This window comes from Pelmatolapia mariae, linkage group LG12, assembly GCF_036321145.2.
Source record: "Pelmatolapia mariae isolate MD_Pm_ZW linkage group LG12, Pm_UMD_F_2, whole genome shotgun sequence".
Taxonomy (NCBI): domain Eukaryota; kingdom Metazoa; phylum Chordata; class Actinopteri; order Cichliformes; family Cichlidae; genus Pelmatolapia; species Pelmatolapia mariae.
This window is the reverse complement of record NC_086237.1, coordinates 24,247,549-24,269,643: the sequence shown is the minus strand read 5'-3', so window position 1 is coordinate 24,269,643 and position 22,095 is coordinate 24,247,549. Positions and strand designations below refer to the sequence as shown.

The 22,095-nt window shown below is 40.6% G+C and overlaps 1 protein-coding gene across 5 annotated transcripts in view; it reads left to right on the top strand.

The window, feature by feature from the left end:
* Window positions 1-18,735, top strand: part of mlxip (MLX interacting protein) — a 33,559-nt gene extending 14,824 nt beyond the window's left edge. For 2 of the 5 annotated variants that reach the window (XM_063489386.1, XM_063489385.1), the window contains exons 9-17: window positions 1,576-2,149; window positions 3,027-3,133; window positions 5,177-5,288; window positions 5,376-5,509; window positions 5,733-5,840; window positions 5,946-6,073; window positions 9,500-9,623; window positions 13,427-13,556; window positions 16,728-18,735. In XM_063489386.1, coding sequence (XP_063345456.1) covers window positions 1,576-2,149; window positions 3,027-3,133; window positions 5,177-5,288; window positions 5,376-5,509; window positions 5,733-5,840; window positions 5,946-6,073; window positions 9,500-9,623; window positions 13,427-13,556; window positions 16,728-16,834 — 1,524 coding nt within the window. In that variant the 3' untranslated portion in view covers window positions 16,835-18,735. Of the gene's footprint in view, window positions 1-1,575; window positions 2,150-3,026; window positions 3,134-5,176; window positions 5,289-5,375; window positions 5,510-5,732; window positions 5,841-5,945; window positions 6,074-9,499; window positions 9,624-13,426; window positions 13,565-16,727 lie in introns of those variants that run through there. The other 3 variants (XM_063489389.1, XM_063489388.1, XM_063489387.1) reach the window with 3 other exon arrangements.
* Window positions 18,736-22,095: the final 3,360 nt, after the last annotated feature.

The window sequence follows — 22,095 nt, the reverse complement described above, 5'->3', positions numbered from 1 at the left end:
AATTTTAGCAACTCAGACAGTACAAAGGCTCATTATAGCCATACCAAAGATATGCAGCGTTCATGAAACCTGAACCTGGTTGAACCAGCAGACACTTTCATTCACGGACATTTTGTTAGGTGCACCTTGTTAGTGCCGGGTTGGACCTGCTTTTGTCTTTAGAACTACTCTAATTCTTTATGGCCCAGATTCAGAAAGGTGCTGGACACATTTGTCAGAGATGTTGGTCGAAAGTGACATGATGGCGTCACAGAGTTGCTGCACATCCATAATGTGAAACTCCTGTTCAACAACAGGTGCTATGGAGATCTGGTGGCTGTGATATTTAAACAGTGCTCAGTCGGTACAAAGTGTACACCACCACCACCACCACCAGCCTGAACCACTGATAGACAATAGATCATTGCTTTTATGTTACTTACCTCAAATCTGGACCCAACCACTCGAATGTTGCAGCAGAAATCAAAGCTTAGGCAACATTTTTCCATGTTTTTTTTTTTTCTGTTGTCTCATATTGGTGAGTCTATATGATGGTCTTCTGCTGCAGACCATCTGCTCTAAGAAATGCTCTTTTGCATACCTTGGTTTGCACAAATGGGTATTTGCGTCACTGTTGCTTTTCTATCAGCTCGAAGCAATCTGGCCATTCTTCTCTGACGTCAATCAAGACGTTTTCACCCAGAGGAACTCCTGCTAACTGGATATTTTACCTTTTTAACCATTCTCTGTAAACCCTACAGATGTTTTTGTGGGAAAATCCAAGCAGGTCAGCAGTTTTTGAAAAACTCAGAGCAATCAACATCGATGCCACGTTCAAAATTACTTAAATCACTTTTCCTCCTCATTCTGAAATAGTTGTACCCAATAAAGTGTCCAGTGAACTTGTTTAAAAAACAAGAAGCGTGTTTGACAATTATATATGCACACTGTCATAGTCCTGTCACTGTACTTCACTGTAATTGAATTTAGAAAACCAGTATTTAAAGACAAGACACGTACTATACTTTAAATATTTAAATTCATATTTGGTGTTTGCTATCAATACTCTAAGTTATTTTATTAGGTATGTTGTATTCTTGTACAGCACTTTGGTCAACGCTCCTGTTGTAATTAAATGTGCTATATAAATAAATAAACTATAACTATAACTAACTAAATACTCCAAAAGTCAAAATAATCCTTTGGTACCTCACTTAATAATTATGTTAAAACTATGACCTATGAAATGAATAAAATAGTATGGCTCAAAAATAAACTTCAGTATGAAGCAAATCAAAAATCTTAATAAGGTAAAAATATTTTTAAAATAAAAATTTCAATAAAGTAGAATATCGCAACTTTGAATGAAAATTAAGGTACAGGATCGGTTAGCAGTGAGGTCAGTTATTAATTATTCAGAATATTTAGTATTATAAATAATGGCTCCACTCCTGAAACTTTTACTACCGTTAGTTAAAGAGCAGGTATAACAGATGTGTCATCAGACAGTCTGTTTACTGTCATAAACCACAGAAGTGTGTCTGCTCTGTATCATATTTTACTAAGTGTGCTTGTTTCCTTTTCATCCCTTGCCAGGGCCAGTTAATGTCCTCCATGCAGCTGACAACCAACCCCATCTCCCCTTCTAGCCCCATGTCTGTCCCCTCTCCCATGGCCAGTCAGTCAGGCGGTAGTAGCGATGTTGTCTATGCACACAACTACATGTCCTTGTTCCCTGGGCAGGTGGCGCCCAGTGGTCAGGTTCCCTCTGTCGCTCAGCCGTTATCACATGATCCTCTGGTACAGTGCCTTCCAGGTCAGGACATGGCCTCAGCAGCACCCATGGTTACCTCACCCTTGAACAACACCTCAGTCTTGGATGAGACTGTAGCGCCGTCTGTGATTACACACACAGCCTCCTCTACTGTCACACCCAGCAACTCAGCCACCACCTTTAGCCACAGCTCGGAGTATAGCACCTTATCTGCACAAGCACCAGGTCACCCATCCCATCTCCAAACCTTGGCTCCTCTGGCTGCCAATTCTGTACAGCAACCTCAGACTTTTGCTCTGCCTCGACCTTTACAGCCACCCAGTGCCAACAAAAGTCGGCCCATGCCGAGGATCGCTCCTGCTAACACCCTTCCCTCGTCTCAGATCATCCTCACAGGTCTGTGGTTTCTAAAATCAAGATCAGTATTTTATATCTGTAAAAAGGAAATGTAAAATGATCATTTTCACCACAAGGTAGCGCTACAGTATGTCTGTTGTAATGACTTAATGTTGTAACACACACATATTTGAGTTACTGTAGCTTCACTTGTGTTAGAGTTTTAAGGAAAAAAGTACACTGAGGTAGTTATTTCAAGTATAGATGTTTTCCTTTTCAGCTTTCATTTTAAATATGACAATATTTGTAAGATGTATCAGGAAAAGCTGCTGGAAAGGAGGTTATACTCATAGATGACATTAAAAGACAGATGTAGTGTGCTCATCTGAAATGTCAACGTGGAGGTAGCTTAAGCCAGGAGGAGGCGAATCACCCATTTGTAGAAAACCAAGACCTATTTGATCTTTGAACTCAGCAAAATGTTTTATGATGAGCTCATCATATCAGACGCTAGTTCCAACTACTAAATCAAACATGATATTCATTTTGTAAACTACAGAGCTACAGTTTCGTTGTACTATTGTACAAAGTACAACTGTGCAATGACGCTAAAAAGTTAAACTACACTAAACTTGGGTCTCCGTTAGAGCCAAAAAGAGTAAAAATCTGGGTTTAGGCAGTAGAGTGAGGTTGTCTTGTGATTGACAAGATGATAATAGATAAGCAAACACTGTACCCTAGTTTCTAGGTCACATCCACACTCTGTCACTGTTTGTCACATTTGGTTTCAAAAAGCCTCAAGAGCTCCTGTCCACAAACCAATGAGCGAGGTTAATGTGGCTACAACCATATTTTATATACATCCTATGGTTAGATTTCCCACAGAGCTTTCAGATCACTCGGTAACGTTTGTGTATGTGTGTGTAAATCCTCTCAGGCCCTTTCCCAGGTCATGCCAATGCTGTGATTGTTACACCCACACCCCTGAAAGCAGATTTGGTCCCTAACACAGGTGTGGTCATCGCTTCTCCTGCTCTTGGACCGGTATGTTTGCAGCTCACTGTTTGAATTTATTTCCTACAGTTTTGTTAAGTATATCGTAAAGTTTTATATCATATCATAACAAAAAAATCTAATTTTTTACCATGTCTTAAAAATTAGGTAAGTACAACCTCAGATGAACAACAAGGCATGAGAAATCATATTGTTTGATAATTTATTTTGGAAAAATTAAACCAAAATGCAGAAGCAGTGTGAGAAAATGTGATTCTATAGCTTGCAGAATCACCTTTAGCAGCAAAAACCTAAAGTACATTTCATTTTCTGTGCCATCTTCAGTGTCTCATATCTTTGTGGATGAATTTCCACTCTTCTTTATAATGTTTGCAGGTATTTGTTTAAGCACAGCTCTCTTGCCACACTAATTGCCACGTTTTTAAATCCTTAAATGGTCTGGCACCTGTATATTTGTCTGATTTGCTGAAGCCCTATGTCCCCACTTGTTCGCTCCGGTCTACTGAGCAGCTGTTGCTCTCAGTCCCCAAATCACGGCTGAAACTGAGAGGAGGCCGAGGGTTCTCTATTGTGGCTTCAGAGCTTTGGAATAATCTTCCTCTTCACATTAGGCAATCGACATCAGTGCTGGTTTTTAAATCCAGATTGAAAACGTTTTTTTGTTCGCTGGCCTTTGACTTAGTGGGTAACTGCCTTTTATTTACTTATATTTTATTGTTATTACTATAGTTATTATTTTATCATATTTATTATTCTTATTGTATCTGTTATATTTCTGTTGTTCAGCACTTTGGTCAGCCTTGTGTGTTTTTAAAGTGCTATATAAATAAACTATGATGATGATGATGATGAAGATGAGTAATTCAGTGAGGTTGAGGTCTGGACTTGTGATCAATGTCCCCCATTGTCGCTGTTGCATGACCCAATTTGGGCCAAGCTTTAGCTGTTGGACGAGTGTCCTCACATCTGGCTCTAGAATACTTTGTTATATTGAGGAGTTCAGAGTCGACTCAGTTACCCAGGTGCCCAGGTCTTGTGGCTGTAAAACCAGGCCAAATGGCCTCTCCTCCACCACTGTGTTGGCAGGTGTTATGAGGCGTTTGTGCTGGTATTCTGTGGTTGGTATATGACAAACATGGTGCTGTGCATTCTGGTCAGACTTCTCCACTTTGGTATCATTAGTCTAAAATGTTTTTCTGGAGGTTTTTGTAATTTGTTAAGATGCAGACAGACTTTCTCATGGAAACCCTCCCATGCAAACCATGGCTGTTTAGAATTTTCTACTGTACTGTCATTAACTTTAACGTTTAACATGCTAACTGGGGCCTGTACAGTATGAGATGTAGCTAATGGGGTTTTCTGCAGATCTCTGAGCACTGCACAGTCTGACGTTTGGGTGAATTTGCTGGGGCATCCTCTCATGGGGGATTTGCATCTGTTTTAAATGGTTTCCGCTTGTGAATAATCACTCTCACTGCAGAATGACCTCAGATTGTTTGGACTTCTTGGATTGCTGGGCAGTCGCAGATGCTTCTCATTGCTGATGTTTTGCCTCCTTGGTATTATGTTAAAAAACATCTGAATGCTCCAGATCAGCAAAATTCCAGAACATTTGTTTATATAAAAGTGCTCACATCTGCTGATGATCAATTAATCAAGTGCATTTGATTAACAGCACCTGGCCTTTGTTGCCTTCTTCATTTCTGTGGAAGCAGTGACTTAATTTTTCACAGCAGAGCTTCTTTATTTTGGCTTCATTTCTGTTAGGTACATCACAACACCTGTAATATGTTGCGTTTTGCAGTTCATCAGAGGCTACATTTACTTAATTTTAAGATCTACAAAGGAACAAATTATTTTGTATTTCTCCTGATACGCAAAACCTTATAAATTAAAGAGGGGAAACTTTTTGTGATATGAGTGTCACATAAAAATTAGTGAAATTTGTTCGAATGCTGTCTTTTTTTTTTGTTCAAAAACAGAATCAATTTCAAAGAAAAGAGGATTGATATTTATTGCAAAGTTTCTTTCATGTTATTATATTTATTTTTTGGATATTTTCATGTATCTCAGGCATCTGGATTTCACGTCGTGCCTCAGCCTCAGAAGTCTCCCCAGACGATTGTTCCCAAAGAAAAATCATTTTCCTCTAGCCGCAAAAATCAGAAGGGTTCCTGCAGTGCTGGTGAGAATTCATTCAGAAAGTTACTTAAAACTTCAACTCCACAACACAACGTGTTAAAACCTGTTTTTTGGTTGCTTTTCTTTTCAGTTCCTAATCAGCCACAATCTGGACAAAGGTCTCCCTGCAGGTTAGATCAGGTTCCCAGCCCACAGTCGTTACCCAACCCACAGTCATTAATCAGCAGTACCAGTCCAGTTTTGGTGAAGAACGAGCAACCTCAGGTTTGTGTTCGTGTGTTTTCAAACATAAAACTCAAACTTAAACAAGTTTGATCATGTTTGTGAATAGGACTGAAATCCTACTTTACATGTAAAACATCTTAATTAACTGAGATTGAGCTTAATGCACAGATTACAGCGTTAGGGGCATTTCCGATGTTTCTTTTTAACATTGCATACAATCTCCATAGTACTGTCTAATCCTTTGTGTGCTGTTGTATGACAGATCCGGAGGACCACACACATATCTGCTGAGCAAAAGAGACGATCAAACATAAATATTGGCTTTAAGACACTCTGCAACCTGGTTCCTGCTCTAAAGTCCCAATCAAATGTAAGCATGTGTACCTGTGTGTTATCATGAAATGTCCAGAACCATGTTTGCCTCTAATGCGTGATTTGTTAATTAAAAACATATTTATTAACTTTGTACTTTTAGATCAGTAATGCAGTGACGTTACAGAAGACAGTGGAGCACATTATGAAGCTCCAGCAGGAAAGGCAACAAATGCAGGACGAAGTTAAGAGACTACGAGAGGAGATTGAGGAGCTCAACACCTCCATTAGGTATGTTTAAACATTTTGTATCATGTCTTAAACATTATGATACACAGCACTGTGCAAAAGTCTTTTATATTTAAATTTTTCTTCTAAGGAGCCAGAGTTTTTACAGTGGCCTTGAGTGATAGTTCTCCTGGATTTCTGATGTTTTTCAAAGTTTATCTTTGGACATTGGCTGCTTTTTCACACTTTTTCAGTCCAGTTCTTGTACATGACCATTTTCAGAGCAATGTTTTATTTGTTTAAGCTACTTAACGCTGACCTATGAATCATTCAAGGATACAAAGGCACCTGAATCAAGCGCCTAAACCTTTAAAAAGAACCAGTTTTAAATTGTGTCTTTAGGCACTTTGTCACTAAAAATAAATTATTTGTTTTTTGTTTATTATGACTTAGATAATACAGTTTAACCAAGTCATATCATTAAAAAAAATTTAAAAATTGTTTAGCAATCACTTTTTCACACAGGGCCATGTAGGTTTTTTCCCCCTTAATAATAAACATCTTCATTTACAAAATGCATTTTGGGTTTACTTATGTAGTCTTTGTCTAAAATTTACATTTGAAACCTTTAAGTGTGGCAAACACAAAAAAGAGGAAATCAGGAAGGGGGCAAACACTTTTTTTTTACACCACTGTATATAATTAGCAACAGCTTTTTCATCATAACAGTGATCCCAAATACACTGCCGAATGTGCCGATGCAGCTTGGTGGATTGTTGGAGCATTATGACTGCCGTAGTCAGGAGTCTCGTGGAGTAATCTGGGTCTAAAACTCCGCTTCAGGTCCCAAAGTCAAACAAACACTGCGGCATCACTGTCTAAATTCTTTCATCTTTAATAAAATGATCAGCGTTGCTGCTTTACCAAGTGTAACAATTACGTTTAACATCCAGGCATCCATGAAGACAGAATTTATTAAATTTAATGGAGTTAGAAGTTAGCAGAAAGTTAGCTCGCTAGTTTCCACCTAAACATGATCTGACTGAGAGATTTCTGAAAAAATTAAAACATACAGCTCTGCTATCACTTCCAACATAAATGTAGACAGAAAACTAAACTGCAGTGACGTTTGCAGGGTTACTGAAGTTGGACTAGCTGGTAGAGCTGGGCGATATAAGATTTTTTCATATCACGATATGTTTTTTTCATTTCAGGCGATAACGATATATATCACGATATAAGCCAAATAACTATATTTGTAAGATTTAAATGTGCCGTTGCTCACAAGTAAAATGTGAAATAATTACCAGCTTGTTTTAATTTAAATATTTATTTCCCATAATAAGTTCAACAGGGTAGATGTACTTAAGGAACATGAAACTTCAGTTTCAGATAAATAAAGGCAAATATTGCAAACTACACAAAACGCAGCTGCTAAAGCGTTTAAGTTTCAAAATAGAACAAACAAAACAGACTACTAAATTGTCAATTCCACTTAGAAACAAAATTTTCATTCTAAAAATAAATCTTAGTTCGTTTTACAGAAGAACAGACAAAATTGACTAACTTTTGTCAATATCAAATAAACTGAGAACTAAAAGGAAATTCTCAATCTCTCCTTGTTGTATAGCTTAGCTTTTCAAACAGTTTTAACAGTTACTTTAGTCTGACAAAAGCCGAATGACGAATTAGCGCTTTCAGTCAGAGATTGAGCATGCACCGGTTTATTGTATTTCCAGACTTGCTTTCGGCACAATTTACAGTGCGCGCTACTCTGTTTTTTGTCAGACTTGAAATAGCCGAAATACCCTCACACTACGGAACTTCTATGGCCCTTCCGTTCGACAGTCTCTCCGGCATTGGAACCATCATTGTTTTTTTTCTTCGGTAACCTTCGCTCACGCTCTCGGTTGATTTTTCTCTAGTCGGCAAACTCATTTCCTTCATTACCCGGGCGGCCCGGCTGCAAAAACAAATACACATGTGCGCCTTGGCACTTGTGCTGTACGTAACAAGTCACGTGACGTGACGCTGTGGCTGTGATTGGTTCGGCTCTACGCTACTTAATTTGGATTGGCTGTTCTTTTTTTTTTTTTTAAGAGGACAAGAGAGATGAGGCCTATCGCAATAGTTAAATTTTTCTATCGAGAAAAAGTTATTTCGCAATACATATCGTTATCGTTCTATCGCCCAGCTCTATCTAGCTGGTATTTAATGATGTGCTACGTGATCGCTAGCGACACAGCTATGTTAGCATAACATAAACACTGTGAAGCTGGAGGATGAACGCTAACCTTTTTCCACTCGATAAAAGTTAACGTGAGGGTTCCCGATGGTTAGGGACAAATGCAGTCGCATGGCAGGATGATGTAAACGGACCAAACTTCAGTCAGGAGAACAACTGAGATAATCCAACCACAATACAAGGTTAGTAGTGATGTGCAATACTACTGATTTCCTTTCCAATCCAATACCAAGAAAAATTCAGGGTGGTATCGACGATACTGATCTGATACTGATACTTTGTACAAAAACGTAATTATGGCTTCATAATGATTACAGGACATTAGACTATTTGTTCTTATTGCTTAATAATGCAGAATTATCATACAGAAATAAAAAACCTGAAGTTGTGCGCTATTTGAACACGTTGCCTGCCTGCAGCACTAAAGGACTCTGCAGGAGACGTCTGTCTCGCCCAGCAGCACCTGTCCCTCTCCTCCTCTCCAGTTCACCTCAACATAAGCTCATCATATTCTGTGATATGATTTACTCTGAGGTGTTTGACGAGGTTAGTGGTGTTGCCACAACATCTCACTGTCTTGCCACATGTATCGCAAACCGCGTCTTGGCTGTTTGTGGAGGTAAAATACGTCCACACATGACTCCGTTTACGCTCAGCCATTGTTGTGAGTGCGCACGCCAAGGGGCTGCGACACATTTATACAGCCGTATTTCGCATATGACCATGAAAGGCGGAAGAGGAATTAGTTCCTTCCAAGTTAGACGATCCAAATGATATAGTTTCTTTCCACTGTGTTCCTGTTAATGATAAACTACAAATTTACCCCAAATTACTAAAATATCGATATTTTAATATGATAATCGATTCTAGAACATAAATAACTGGTATCGGAGGAATCGATATTTCAATATCGATCCACACACAACTAGAAGTTAGTCATTAATATACTGCAACAACATGGGAATAGAGCAGCTGCGAGAGAATTCAGCATTAATTAATCAATGGTACAGAAGTGGAGGAAGCAAGAAGAATGAGTTGAGTAAAGTTTTGTTTCGCTTAATGAACCTTATAATCCGGTGCCCCTTATGATCCGAAAAATACGGTATGTTTGCACAGGTTTCAATACGTTGCTGCACCAAGCAAAATGTAAAGAAGTAAACAGTGGCTCGAGACTTTTGCACAGTACCGTACTAAACCTGCACAGCGATCTGATGTATTAACTCTGAAATCTTTCCTCCTTGCAGCTTGTGTCAGGAGCAGCTTCCTGTGACGGGCGTACCGATGAGAAGACATCGCCTCGACCACATGCAAGAGAAGTTTAATGAGTATGTGAAGAACCGCACACTTCAGAACTGGAAGTTCTGGATTGTATCCTTCTACAAGCTAGCTGCTTGTAAAAACAGAGTGCATGATGCAACAGTTTTTATTTATTGAGGGAGGCTTTTGTGTCTCCCACTTAAAACTAGAAAGAGAGGCACCTCATTGAGATCTGAATGATAAGAGCAGGAAGTTGGTACACAGCAGAGGCAGAAGCAGGCTTCTGACAGGAGAAGTTACGCTTGTGAGTTATTTTCTTAAGAAGGGTTTAGATATAACTGGTGCCTCATACAGCTTTTAAATTTCAAAGTTTTCAGTCCAGAAAATATTAAAAGTATTCATATAAATAACCTAAAATAAATGGGTACTGTTGTATCAGATAGCAGAGGGATTGGTTTGTTTGTTATCTACTAGAGTCCAATTAGCCTCCCCTCACACAAGACCAGAAGAGTTTATAGCTCTGTATTGACTTTGTATTATGTGAAGGGGAATCTTTATTTATTTATGTCAGTTTAATATTCTACAGTTGCACCCCCCCCCCTTAATAATTTCTCAATTATTAAGAAAAGACCCAAAGAAAATAAATTCCTTGCGTTTGTCTGGTTTCTTCTAATTTATCACCAGTGACTCGGCACGGAGTTTGTTTTAGGAGCAGTAATCATCCCAGATAAAGTTTCTTGTGTTTTAGCCCTGTTGCTGTAGTGCAGAGGTTACTAGCAGGCGGGCTGCTTTTCAGGCCTTAAAGCTGTCCCATACGGACCTGGACCTATATCCAAAACAGATTTAAAACCTGATGGGATGCTTCTGTTTTAACTGGTGCAGGTTTTCTGGTCTTTACAGCAGTGGTTCAGTGGCTGAAGAAACACGCAGACCAATTGGATGTGAGTTAGCTATCTCACATGATATCGTTTAGCCAATCAACTCTGTGCGTTCCGGGGGATACACACTGGGACTCTGCAGTGCCAACAGCTGAAAAGACAGTAAAATGAAAAAAGAAAGTGACACATATAGAAAAAAGACAGGGGGTGATACAGACGACTGTGCTGGAGAAGGCCGAGACAAAGAAAACGGAGAGAAAAATAAGTAACAAATGGTGCTGGTGCAAAAAACATTGGACAGTGAAAATAGAGGATTAAATGGCTGAATGCTGGGCTTCTACACATCCAATCAGGCGATCTCCTAACAAATGTGATTCTGAAAGAGCAGTTTGTAAGAAGTGACTATTCCACTTTATTTGACTCGACACACAAATGCAAGGTTTTCTACAAAGTGAAAATAATCAAACTAAATATTACTCCAGGCTCACAAATGACCACCTCCACATGTGTATGAATGGCTCTGACTCCAGTCCAGGACAAACTAGAGCTCTGAGCCAAAACATGGGAAAGAAAGTGAGCCACTAAAACTGTTCAGCTGTTAGGATGTTTATTATTTTTAAAACCAGTGGAGACTGTTTAGTCAGGATGTGAAACAGAAAAGGGGAGGTCTATTTACTTTTTCTATTTCGGGAGTTAGGTGTGTCTCTCTCTCTCTCTCTCTCTCTCCCCCCCCCCCCATATATATGTATATATATGTCTGTATATGTCTTGTTCACTCTCAGCATACAGCTTGATGTCATCCATGTACAGGAGGTGGCTGAAAACTGCTCCATTCCACAGTCAGTATCCGTAGCCTGTAGGTTTGGGCGATATGTAAACATTTTCCAACCAGCAGTTGTCAGATTGGCGATGATGGGCGATATATTCGCGCACGAACATATCGTCCGTGTAATCATGCACGGACTGATTTCACGTTTATAACACAGAAGAAGTCCAAACATGGATGAACTAATTTCCCCCAAAAAATTAGGGCTGTCAGTGTTAACGCAGCATTAATGCGGTCATCACGATTAACACGATTAAAATTTTTAACGCGCTAAACCCATCTGGAGCGCAGAATGAATAAACTACGTTGACAGAGACATTTCAGGGATTTTGACTCGGTCTGCGTCTCAGATCGGTTAATTGTTAATCTTGTTAGTCGTGATGACCGCTCGTTAACGCTGACAGCACTAAAAAAAAAAAATCAAGTCGCCAATTTGGGATTTCTTTGGCTTTAAACCAGATGAAAGAGGTAAACCTAAGGATGTAACCAAAGCGGTGTGCCGCGTGTGCAGACGTAAGCAATGTACTCAAACACGGCTAACTTGCATGAGCATTTACGTTTCCACCATCTGGCTGAGTATGCGGCTATTACCAGCTTCTGCACCTCCATCAACAAGCATTTGGGCACACTCTGAGGAGGGTGCATTTGCTCGCAAATAAAAGAGGGTGCTGTTAAAACAGCGCTATTATTATTATTTTTTTTCTGTTGACTGCTTCTATTAGCTCCATCATCATTAGCAAACTTGCTCATGGGCAAATAAATGAATAAATCGCCCTTGTGAAAACGATCGCCGATAGTTGATATATTCATCCAATCACCCAACCCTAGTAGCAAGTCTTGTCAGTGATCTCACTGAGGGGGTTCAGGCCGATGCAGAACAGCAGTGGGGACAGAGCATCTCCTTGGTAGATCCCCCACTTGATGGTGACTTGTGCTGTGGGCTTGAAGTTGGCCTCTAGTGTTGTACGCCACATCCCCATTGAGTTCCTGATGAGGGCTCTTAGGGTCCTGTTGATCTTGTATAGTTCTATGCATTCCAGGATCCAGCTGTGGGGCATTGAGTCATAGGCCTTCTTGTAATCAATCCAGGCAGTGCACAGGTTGGTCAGTCTGGTCTTGCAGTCTCGGCTGACTGCTTGGTTTACCAGTAGCTGGTGTTTTGCACCTCTGGTATTCTTACCAATCCCTTTCTGTGCCCCACTCATGTATTGAGCCATATGCCTGTTCATCTTAGCCGCTGTGATGCCTGACAGGAGCTTCCACGTGGTGCTGAGGCAGGTTATTGGCCGGTAGTTGGATGGGACCGGTCCTTTCTCGGAGTCCTTGAGGATCAGGACTGTATGGTCTTCGGTTAGCTATACTGGGTGTCTCTCGTCGGCTAGCAACTGGTTCATTTGTGCTGCCAGGCGCTCGTGGAGTGCAGTCAGCTTCTTTAGCCAGTAGGCGTGAACCATGTCGGGGCCTGGTGCTGTCCAACTCTTCATACTGGAGACCCTTTCTTGGATGTCTGCCACTGTGATGGTTACTGGACCCTGTTCAGGGAGGTTGCTGTGGTCTTCTCTTAAATTCATTAGCCAATGAGCATTGCTACCCATATGCTGTTCCAGTATTGTTCCGTCTCCAGCCTTGGTGGTGCTGTTCTCATATTGTTCCCTTGCCACTGAAAGTACACCTTGGCTGGTTCTGTGGAGAACAGCTGGTTTATTCTCCTGCCTTCTATCTCTCTGGTGTACCTCTTCAAGAAGCTGGCCAAAGTTGTGAGTCTTTGATTGGCAGTTTCCAAGGTGTTAGGTATGGACAGCTTGCTGTACTTCTTAAGTACCTCCCTGCAGTTCTGGTTGGCTAACCTCCTTCTCCATGGAGGGTACTCCTCCTTGTGGATGTTCAACTTGTAGCCAAGCACCTCACTGATCACTGCTGCCGGAGTGTAGATCAGCTTGTTAGTCTCAGTATATATCCTAACCCTGTATTATGTACATATGTGTGTGAGAGAGAGAGAAGTTAGCATCCTAGTAGGGAAACCTTCAGGTATTTATTTAACTTTGCTCTCCAGGTCAATAATGTAGTAGGGTTAATAATAAGACTTCGACTGTATCAAAACCACACACTGCATTTTAATACCTCTTGGCCTTTTACATTTAAAGCCTATTTTGATAAGTCTTAGTTGTGTAATTAAATTTAAAGTTCCTCCTTGACTGTCATACGTTCAGTTCAGCATCATTATCAAGCCTCTTTTTGATTCTTTCAATGGGATGGTGTCAACGGCGAGCAGAGCAGAGCTTTGTCAGACCACGCTGCAATGGCTGGATCGTCACTGCTCGCTTCCAGCACTCAGACCCAGTAAGTAAAATAACCGACATGCTCTGATATACAAGTGGGGGGAAAGGTCCTTTACGTCTTCATTCCACCTACTCTGTTTGCAAGAGTAGTGGATCAGCACTTTTGGATCATTTTTGACCCCAAAGGGACTTTCTTCCATCTGCACAGCTTTGACTATGCCCTATCTTTCACGATCTCTGTATATTCCTGCCTTTTAATCAGAAATCACACAACCATGACACAACAGGAAATTCAAAATTGTAGCACAGTTTTTGAACGATACAAGAACTCACTTGAGGGGTAATTACAGTAACTCTGTTGTAATTACAGTGAGTGCATCTGATTATTACATAGCATTTTCTTCCACTGAAAACGCTACGTCCAGATGAACAGAGGCAACTTTTTGAGATTTGTGACATGGCGTGTTATGCTGTTGGAAGCAGTCGTAAGAAGATGGGTACACAGAGGTCACAACACAGTCTTATAAACAGCATGACAGCATCACAACACACAGAACAGCAAGACAACGCAAAGCAAAGCAATCCCCGGGGTGTAGAGCCTTAAGCGCCAACAGCAGACAGAGACAGATGAAAGATGAAGACAAACATACCCACACTTATCAGAGCTGAGGCTCCTTTATATTGAGAGGCATCTACGGCTTCTCCTCTTTTTGTTATGTAAGCTCCCAAAATTTGACTTTAAAAGTGTTTAATTTCCACTTTAAGCTTCAAAATTTTCCCAATTTGTGTGAAATCATTCTCTTTAAAAACAGTTACATATTAGATGTATTTATTCATGTTTTACTTTGATCAATGTGTCAGTTTACACAACTTTCCCAGACCTCATCATCCATCATCTTTATAGCTCATTTTGACAGCTTTATGGCCAAGGTCAGGTTAAAGCGTCAGGGTCATGGTTGTTATGCCAGCTTTGCAGCAAAAAGCAATTAGTCCTACTTGATATTTTTATGGCTTTAAAGGAGTTGTAATGCCAAAGTTATAGACTAGGGGTGGGCGATATAAACGATATACGATAGAAACGATATAAATTTGGCCAACGATAGAGATTTTGACTATACCGCTCTATCGCGATAGCGCATGTTGATGATGTCATCAAGCTGCGCCTGTTTTGGTCGAAAGCATCGCAGCGGCTACAACCATTATCATCTGCAAATTATGCCGGGTGACAGTCATAGCAAAGAGATGAAGCACTTTTGAAATATGGGGAAAGCCAAAAACTGCACTTCCTCCACTTCCGTAACATTGGTTCATTAATGTTGAATTCTCTCGCAGCTGTTCTATTCCCATGTTGTTGCAGTATATTAATAACTAACCTCGTATTGTGGATGGATTATCTCAGTTGTTCTCCTGACTGAATTTTGCCCCGTGTATAGCATCCTGCTATGCGATTGTATTTGTCCCTAACCACCAGAATCCCTCACGTTAACTTTTATCGAGTGTAAAAAAAGTTGGCGTTCATCCTCCAGCTCCACTGTGCTAATGTTATGCTAACATAGCTGTGTCGCTAGCAATCACGTAGCACAACATTATATACCAGGTAGTCCAACTTCAGTAGCCCTACAAACGCCACTGCTGTTTAGTTTTCTGTCTTCATTTATGTTGGAAGTGATAGCAGAGCTGTACGTTTTAATTACTTTCAAAAATCTCTCAGTCAGAACATGGTATGTCATGTTTAGGTGGAAACTAGCGAGCTAACTTCCTGTTAACTTGTAACTCCGTTAAATTTAATAAATTCTGTTTTCATGGATGCCTGGATGTTAAACTTAATTGCTACACCTGATAAAGCAGCAACGCTGATGATTTTATTAAAGATGAAAGAATTTAGACCGTTTTTAACTCTCAGTATTCGTTTGACTTTGGGACCTGAAGCGGATGGAGTTTTGGACCCAGATTACTCCGCGAAGCTCCTCACTACGGCAGCCGTAATGCTCTGACAATCCATCAAGCAGTGCGGCTTACCAAAGTTGTACTAAAACATTTTTAACAGATTTCTGCACGCCAAAATCGGTTCGAGGTCAGTAAGCACAACCAGAATTCATACATAAGGCACACTCTCGATTTTTGAGAAAATTAAAGGATTTTAAGTGTGCCTTATAGTGTGTAAAATACATTATACAGAAGAAAAGAATATATTGCGATATATATCGTTACCGCACATGCTTCAAATTATATCGCGATATGGATTTTAGGCCATATCGCCCAGCCCTACTTCAGACTTCAGTTTGGGCTGTCAAAGCTATAATCTACCAATATGTCACAAACCTGACCTAAGTATACTGGTCACAAATAATTTGTGTATGTTTCGACTGCTTAACATGGGCACTCCCTAAAATATAAAGCACTGTAGTACAAGTATATAGTGTATACCAGTATATATCATTTCAGAGTCTACATGCCATGAGAAACATCCCCTACAGGTGGACATGGTCAGCAACGATACTAGTGGAGGCTGAGGAGTTTAAATGATGCTCAAATGGTAGTAAGGGGCCCAAAGTGTGCCAAGAAAATATCTACAACATCCCCATCATTAGACCACAACTGATCCATTGGAACAAGGCAGGACATGAAGCTGGTTTTCTTGTTGTTTGTACCAAATTCTGACCCTAATGTAAAAATACAACATTTTTCTCCAGTTTGTCCAGTTTTTGTGAGAGTCTTTGTGAACTGTAGCCTCAGTTTCCTGTTAGCTGACAGAAGTGGCACCACATATGATCTTCTGCTGCTGGAGTCCATCTGCTTCAAAAGTGCTGCATACTTCGGCTATAACCAGTGGCTATATAAATTACTTTTGCTTTCCAATCAGCTCACAGCAGACTGGTCATTCTCTTCTGACCTCTGGTATCAACAAGCTGCTCACTCTCTATAGTATTTTATAGTATTTTCTCTTTTTCTCTGTATGAGATGGTTGGTTGGAGGCAAATCCCAGCGGTTTTTGTGATATTAACACCAGTTAGTGTGCCACCAATGACCATGCCACATTCAAAGTGACTTAAATCACCTTTCTTCTTTATGCTGATGCTTGATTTGAATTTGAGCAGGTCATGCAGTCAACCGAAACTCAGATTAAATCAGAGCAAACTACATGCGGCTCTAAATGCAAAGCACACGGGCATCTGTTTGTGCAAATATCAATCATTTGTTTTAATGCAATTTATTTGGGCTTGTTTTTCAGTGGTCCTAAGTACTCTTCGCCAGCTGTGCACTACCACATCCATTCTCAGCGATCCATCCGTGCTCCCTGAAGAAGCCATCCAGGCCGTAACACAAACAAACTCTTAGATTCCTCCTGGAAGTGACCCAGAAGCCACCTGAACTTTTTTTTTTTAACCATCATAACATATCACTGGTTTGCCTTGTAGCCTTTCAGCAAGCTCACAGTCTTCCACAAATCCCAGAAAAGAGACTATGTTTGACTTTTGGGAACGAGGCACAAAATGAGTGCAAAAATGACTTTTTAATCATATTTAAATAGAAGGAACTATGACTACCTTTAGCTTTCAGATGATTTTCCTCTTTAAGTGTATTAGAAGCTGGTCCGTGTTGTTTTTATGTCTTGAGCAACAACTTGTATTTAAATTTAAGTTACATTTAAAAAATGTAAAGTCACAAGATTGTGTTTCAAAAAGGGAAATACTGAGTGAATGTGAAGTTTATGTTCTCTTATGCAGTATAAGGACATCATTTCTTTCCTTTCACAAGATTATCAGATTTTTGTTTTGTTTTGTTTTAATCTAGCTAGAAGTACAATTTATTTGGAGGTTCAAACACCTGCCAGAGAGGAGATTGAAATATATTAAAGTTGAATACTTATATGTTGGAATTTGCCAGTCCTGTCCTGTTCTGTTCACCGTCCCTCGTTTACTCAGGTGAATGTTATCTTGTCAGTTCATAGCAGTTTTTTTCCGTCCCTGCTCTGCCCATTTCTACTGAGCTCACCTGCAAACAACACAAGGATGAACGTTGCAGGCCGCAGCACGATGCCGCAACATTACTGTCAGCCCCCCACAAGACGCGTAACTGAACTAGCAGTACAGATTTTGCATACACTACTGTATATTCCCGCATCTACAGTGTTACAGGATCTTCAGTGTGCAGTAGGGGTCTTTCTGGTTCTTTACTGATCACTCAGGGCTACGCTAATCATCTGAGAACAAGTCGAGCCAGGATCCTTCTCAGCAGGAACACGTACTGTCTGTAAGGGTACAGGTTTCACTTACCTGCTGTTTCTTTCCTTCTCACAGGTACACTTATTCAAAGCGAACACAGATAAAAAGCAATGCATTGGAGGAGGCGCAAAGAAACACACCCAAAGCCATATCCAAGAGTATTCTCAGTCTGTTGTGTTACTGGCATAATGTTTTTATGGAGTACTCTGCTTTGTGGAGAGCTTGAGGGTTAGACACTGTGTGAGTGCAGCTGGCAGCCTTGAGGTCAAAGTGTGCCTGCATGTGATCTTTGCCAGTTGATTCGTCTCTTTATCTTCTTTTGTGGTTCAGCACTCCTCAGGCAGATGTTGTGAATTCTTTTTTTTCTTTTATTGTGCAGAACAACTGAGTTTACAGTAGCACAACGCACCATGTTTAATAGACGAATGTGCAGCTTTTTGTGTGTGCAGTTCTTTTCTTTTTTTATTTATGATTGGATTGCACGTGTCTTGTATAGGGAAGTTGTGCTCTTGTGTTCCTCTGTAGGCTGCTCAGTTCACAAAAAAATGGAGAATGCAGTGATGAACACTTAAACGAACAGTTTGGTGTTGCGAGTCAAATATATAGGGTTCAGATATGATTTACTACTATTTGATGATGAAAATGCACCTCTGAATGCAGCTAGGTTTTCTCTTTAAATAGTTTTGTAGTTGTTTCTCCTCTTTAGAGGATGTATCTGTGCCGTTTCTCTCCTGTATTACACTGTTTTCTATCCTTCTCTCTCTCTCTAGTGATCTTTACTTCTGTGTTTCTTTGTGTGGATTTGTTTTGGATGATGTACAGGATGACGCAGATTGGATCTGCTTATGTTCGACTCACCACATTTAGTATTGTATTGTTTGTTTTATGAAGAAAAGATATTTTCTTATGCTGCATACGACTGTTTCTTTGTTCTCTTCCCAAATGTCTACATGCAACATGATGGAAAATGCCTTAAATGATTCAGAATCACAATAAATACAACAAAACTGAAAACTTTGTCTTCTCATCACTTTAATTTCAATACAAAACATTTGCTCAAAAGGATCCATGACCAGGTATCAGATTTAACTAAATATTTTCAATAAAAGAGAACATTAGTAGCCGACCAATCAGTGAATTCTAAACTTAGCTTTGCCGAGCAATTCGTCCACAAGCTCCAGCAAGCACTTGGCGTACACATAGCTGTCCAAGTCCTGCTTGAAGGAGGGCAGTCTGCATGTGTGGGAGACCGTATTGCCGGTCCAGAGATGCACCACATCACGTATGATCTGACAGATGTAGTGCAGCTGTGACGACAGCTCCGGGGTGAACTTTGACACTTTTGCCATGTGGCACTCGAAGGAGCATAGCTGGTGAGCAGTGAGGTGCCGCTGCTCCGGCTTGATCAGCTCTGAAAGGTTCAGGGTGGAGCAGGTGATGTTGGGAAGCAGTCCAAAAGCATCCTGCAGGAGAATCCATGAACATACAACTACTGGTAACTACTCATCGCTGTTTGTGTGAAACTGATGATGATGTGTTGTTATTTTTGTAACACAAACACATAAAAATGATCCACAGAAGAATTTTAAACTGACAGTTCAAATACAGCTCTTAATTCATCACTTTCAGTCCCAGGAAGAGTTTATTATGCCTTTCTTTGTTTTCTAATGTAAAGTTATAATGTTTACATTTTTTTAAACCAGCTGCTAAAAATAGAGCAAAAGACTTGATAATGCCTTTAATGCATCAACATACACTCATGGTCTGTGGTGTCACCAGCTCCTCATGTCCATATAATCAAGGGAGCACAGCCTACAACTGGTATTGCTTGTAACATCCTAATACCAGTGTATGCACCTCAAATAACCTGATATGACTATAAAAGCTTTAATTTACTAAACCAGTGGTGGACTACCTATAACCTCTCTTTAAAACACAGTTTACCAGCTCAGTTTAGTTTCAGCAGAGACAGAATCAAGTTAAAAACATCAGTTTCTTTTATAAAGTCTAAATTCTTCCCTCATTATGCAATACTAATGATCTTTGTAAGCATCAGAAGTCTTACCAAGTGCTCCAGCGCGCTCCGTATCTTCACCCTAATCATCCGGATGCTGGCATTCAAGGCACGCTCGGTTGCCCTGTTTCCAACAGCCTCACAGTTTGCTTTCACAGCCAGCAGGCAGAAGAAGATAAGGACTGTAGCAGCAGCATGAAAGGGAACACAGTGGAGATTAATTAGATTGATTACACTGAGCAAGTTTGCCAACCAAAAACTCGAGTCGAGCTGCAGCCTGCTTTCAAATGACACAGCCTCACTTCAGGATGCTTACCAGCACGGAAATTCATGACAGCAGGAGGCTTTGGTTGACCACGGGCTCTGATGAGACACTGTGGTCCATCTTTCAAGGATCACTTTTATTGAGGCTTTTCAGATAAAGATCATTGTTTTCCTTTGGGTGTGGCTTTCAGAGCAAGAATTTTAGGATTCAGTGTTTTTCTTCTGGGGCAATCCTTTGTAAAGAAATTCCTTCAAAAGAAAACAAAAAACATCGACACTTCCCGTAACAGGTGCACAGTCAACCAAAACAGATTAAATCTGTAATAACTGGACAAAAAAAGAAAAGTGTACAAACAAGAATTAAAGGTGGGTACCTTTGTGCTTTACCCTCGTTTGATCTTATTTCCTGTGATATCTCATGTAAAATCAAATAAGTAACTCTTTAAAAAAACATGCCAAAACTGTTTCAGTGTTAGCTAGAATGCAATTTTTTTCTATCTTTGACCTTTACCATTGTCCTTTAAGACAGGCGTATGATTCTCAGCTGCTACTAAGAGGCCCAAATTGTGGCAAGAACCTATCCCCACATCATCACATCACCAACAGCCAGATACAAAGCAGGATGAATCCATCAAATCCTGATCCTACCATCTGGATCCTGCAACTCAAGACTCACCAGACCAGCATTTTTTCCAGTCTCCTATTGTCCAGTTTTGGTGAGCCTATATAAATTGTTGCCTAAGTTTCCTGTTCGCAGCTGACAGGACTGGCACACAGTACAGTCTTCTGCTTATGTAGGCCATCTGCTTCAAAGGGAAGGGAAGGGAAGGGAAGGAGCCTGAGCTAATGTGTGAGGTTGAGAGGTACCAGCTAGTTATAGTCGGGCTCACCTCAATACACGGTTTGGTCTCCGGAACCAGTCTCCTGGAGAGGGGCTGATCTCTGTCTCAGCCTGGAGTTGCCCTTGGTGACAGGTGGCAGGCTGGGGTGGGTGTCTTATCTTAGTGTCCCCTCAGCTTGCTCCCTTACGTTGGAGTTTTTCCTGGTGGACGCGAGGGTTTGTTCCCTGGACCCATGTGCTGAATGACAGTTCAGAGTAGTGGGTGCTCCACCTGAGGACTCTGGCGTCTTATTGGGAGACTTCAACACTCAAGTCCTATAGGGCTTGGTTAGCCTGTGGGACTTCGGAGGCAGCCGATTCAGGAGGAACAATGCGGTTTTTGTCCTGGTTGTGGAACACTGGATAAACTTTTTAACCTCTTGAGGATACTTAAGGGTGCATGTGAGTTTGCCCAACCAGTCTAACATGTGTTTTGTGGACTTGGAGAAGGCATGTATGGGCCCATTGCTACGGGCCATTCGATCCCTATACAATTGTTGCAAGAGCTTGGTCTGCATAGCCAGCAATACATTGGGTCCCAAGGGTGGCTAGCCCTTCCCTTATAGATATATATAAGGTGAGGAGTTTGGCCATCTGGCAGGGGCTCAGAGTAAAGCCACTACTCCTCTACATCGAAAGGAACCAGTTGAGGTGGTTCGAGCATTTGACATCCCCACACTCGTGAACAAGACCCTGAGATACTTAAACTCCTCGACTTGGGGCAGTAACTCGTCCCTGACTCGGAGTGGGCAGTCCACCCTTTTCTGGCTGAGGACCGTGGCCTCAGACTTGGAGGTGCTAATTCTCATTCACACCGTTTCTCACTCGCCTGTGAACTGCTCCAGAGCGAGCTGGAGGCCACCACCTGATGAAGCCAACAGAACCATATCAGATACAGATTTTCTCTGTATTTATTATTGTGCTATCTACTGTACAATATAAAGCGCCTTGAGGCGACTTTTGTTGTGATTTGGCGCTATATAAATAAAATTGAATTGAATTGAATTGAATATAAAAAGCAGAGATGAGATCCTGACACCACCTAAGTGGAAGCCTTCTATAGTTTGTTCCTGTAATAAATACATTTTTAATAAACAATTTAAAATGTAGAAGAAATGAAGAAATATCATAAATTTAAATATCATATTTAGATAGAAGTAACTATCATTACATTGGAAGCTGATCCTTATTGTTTATTTGTCTGGCAGAAGAATAT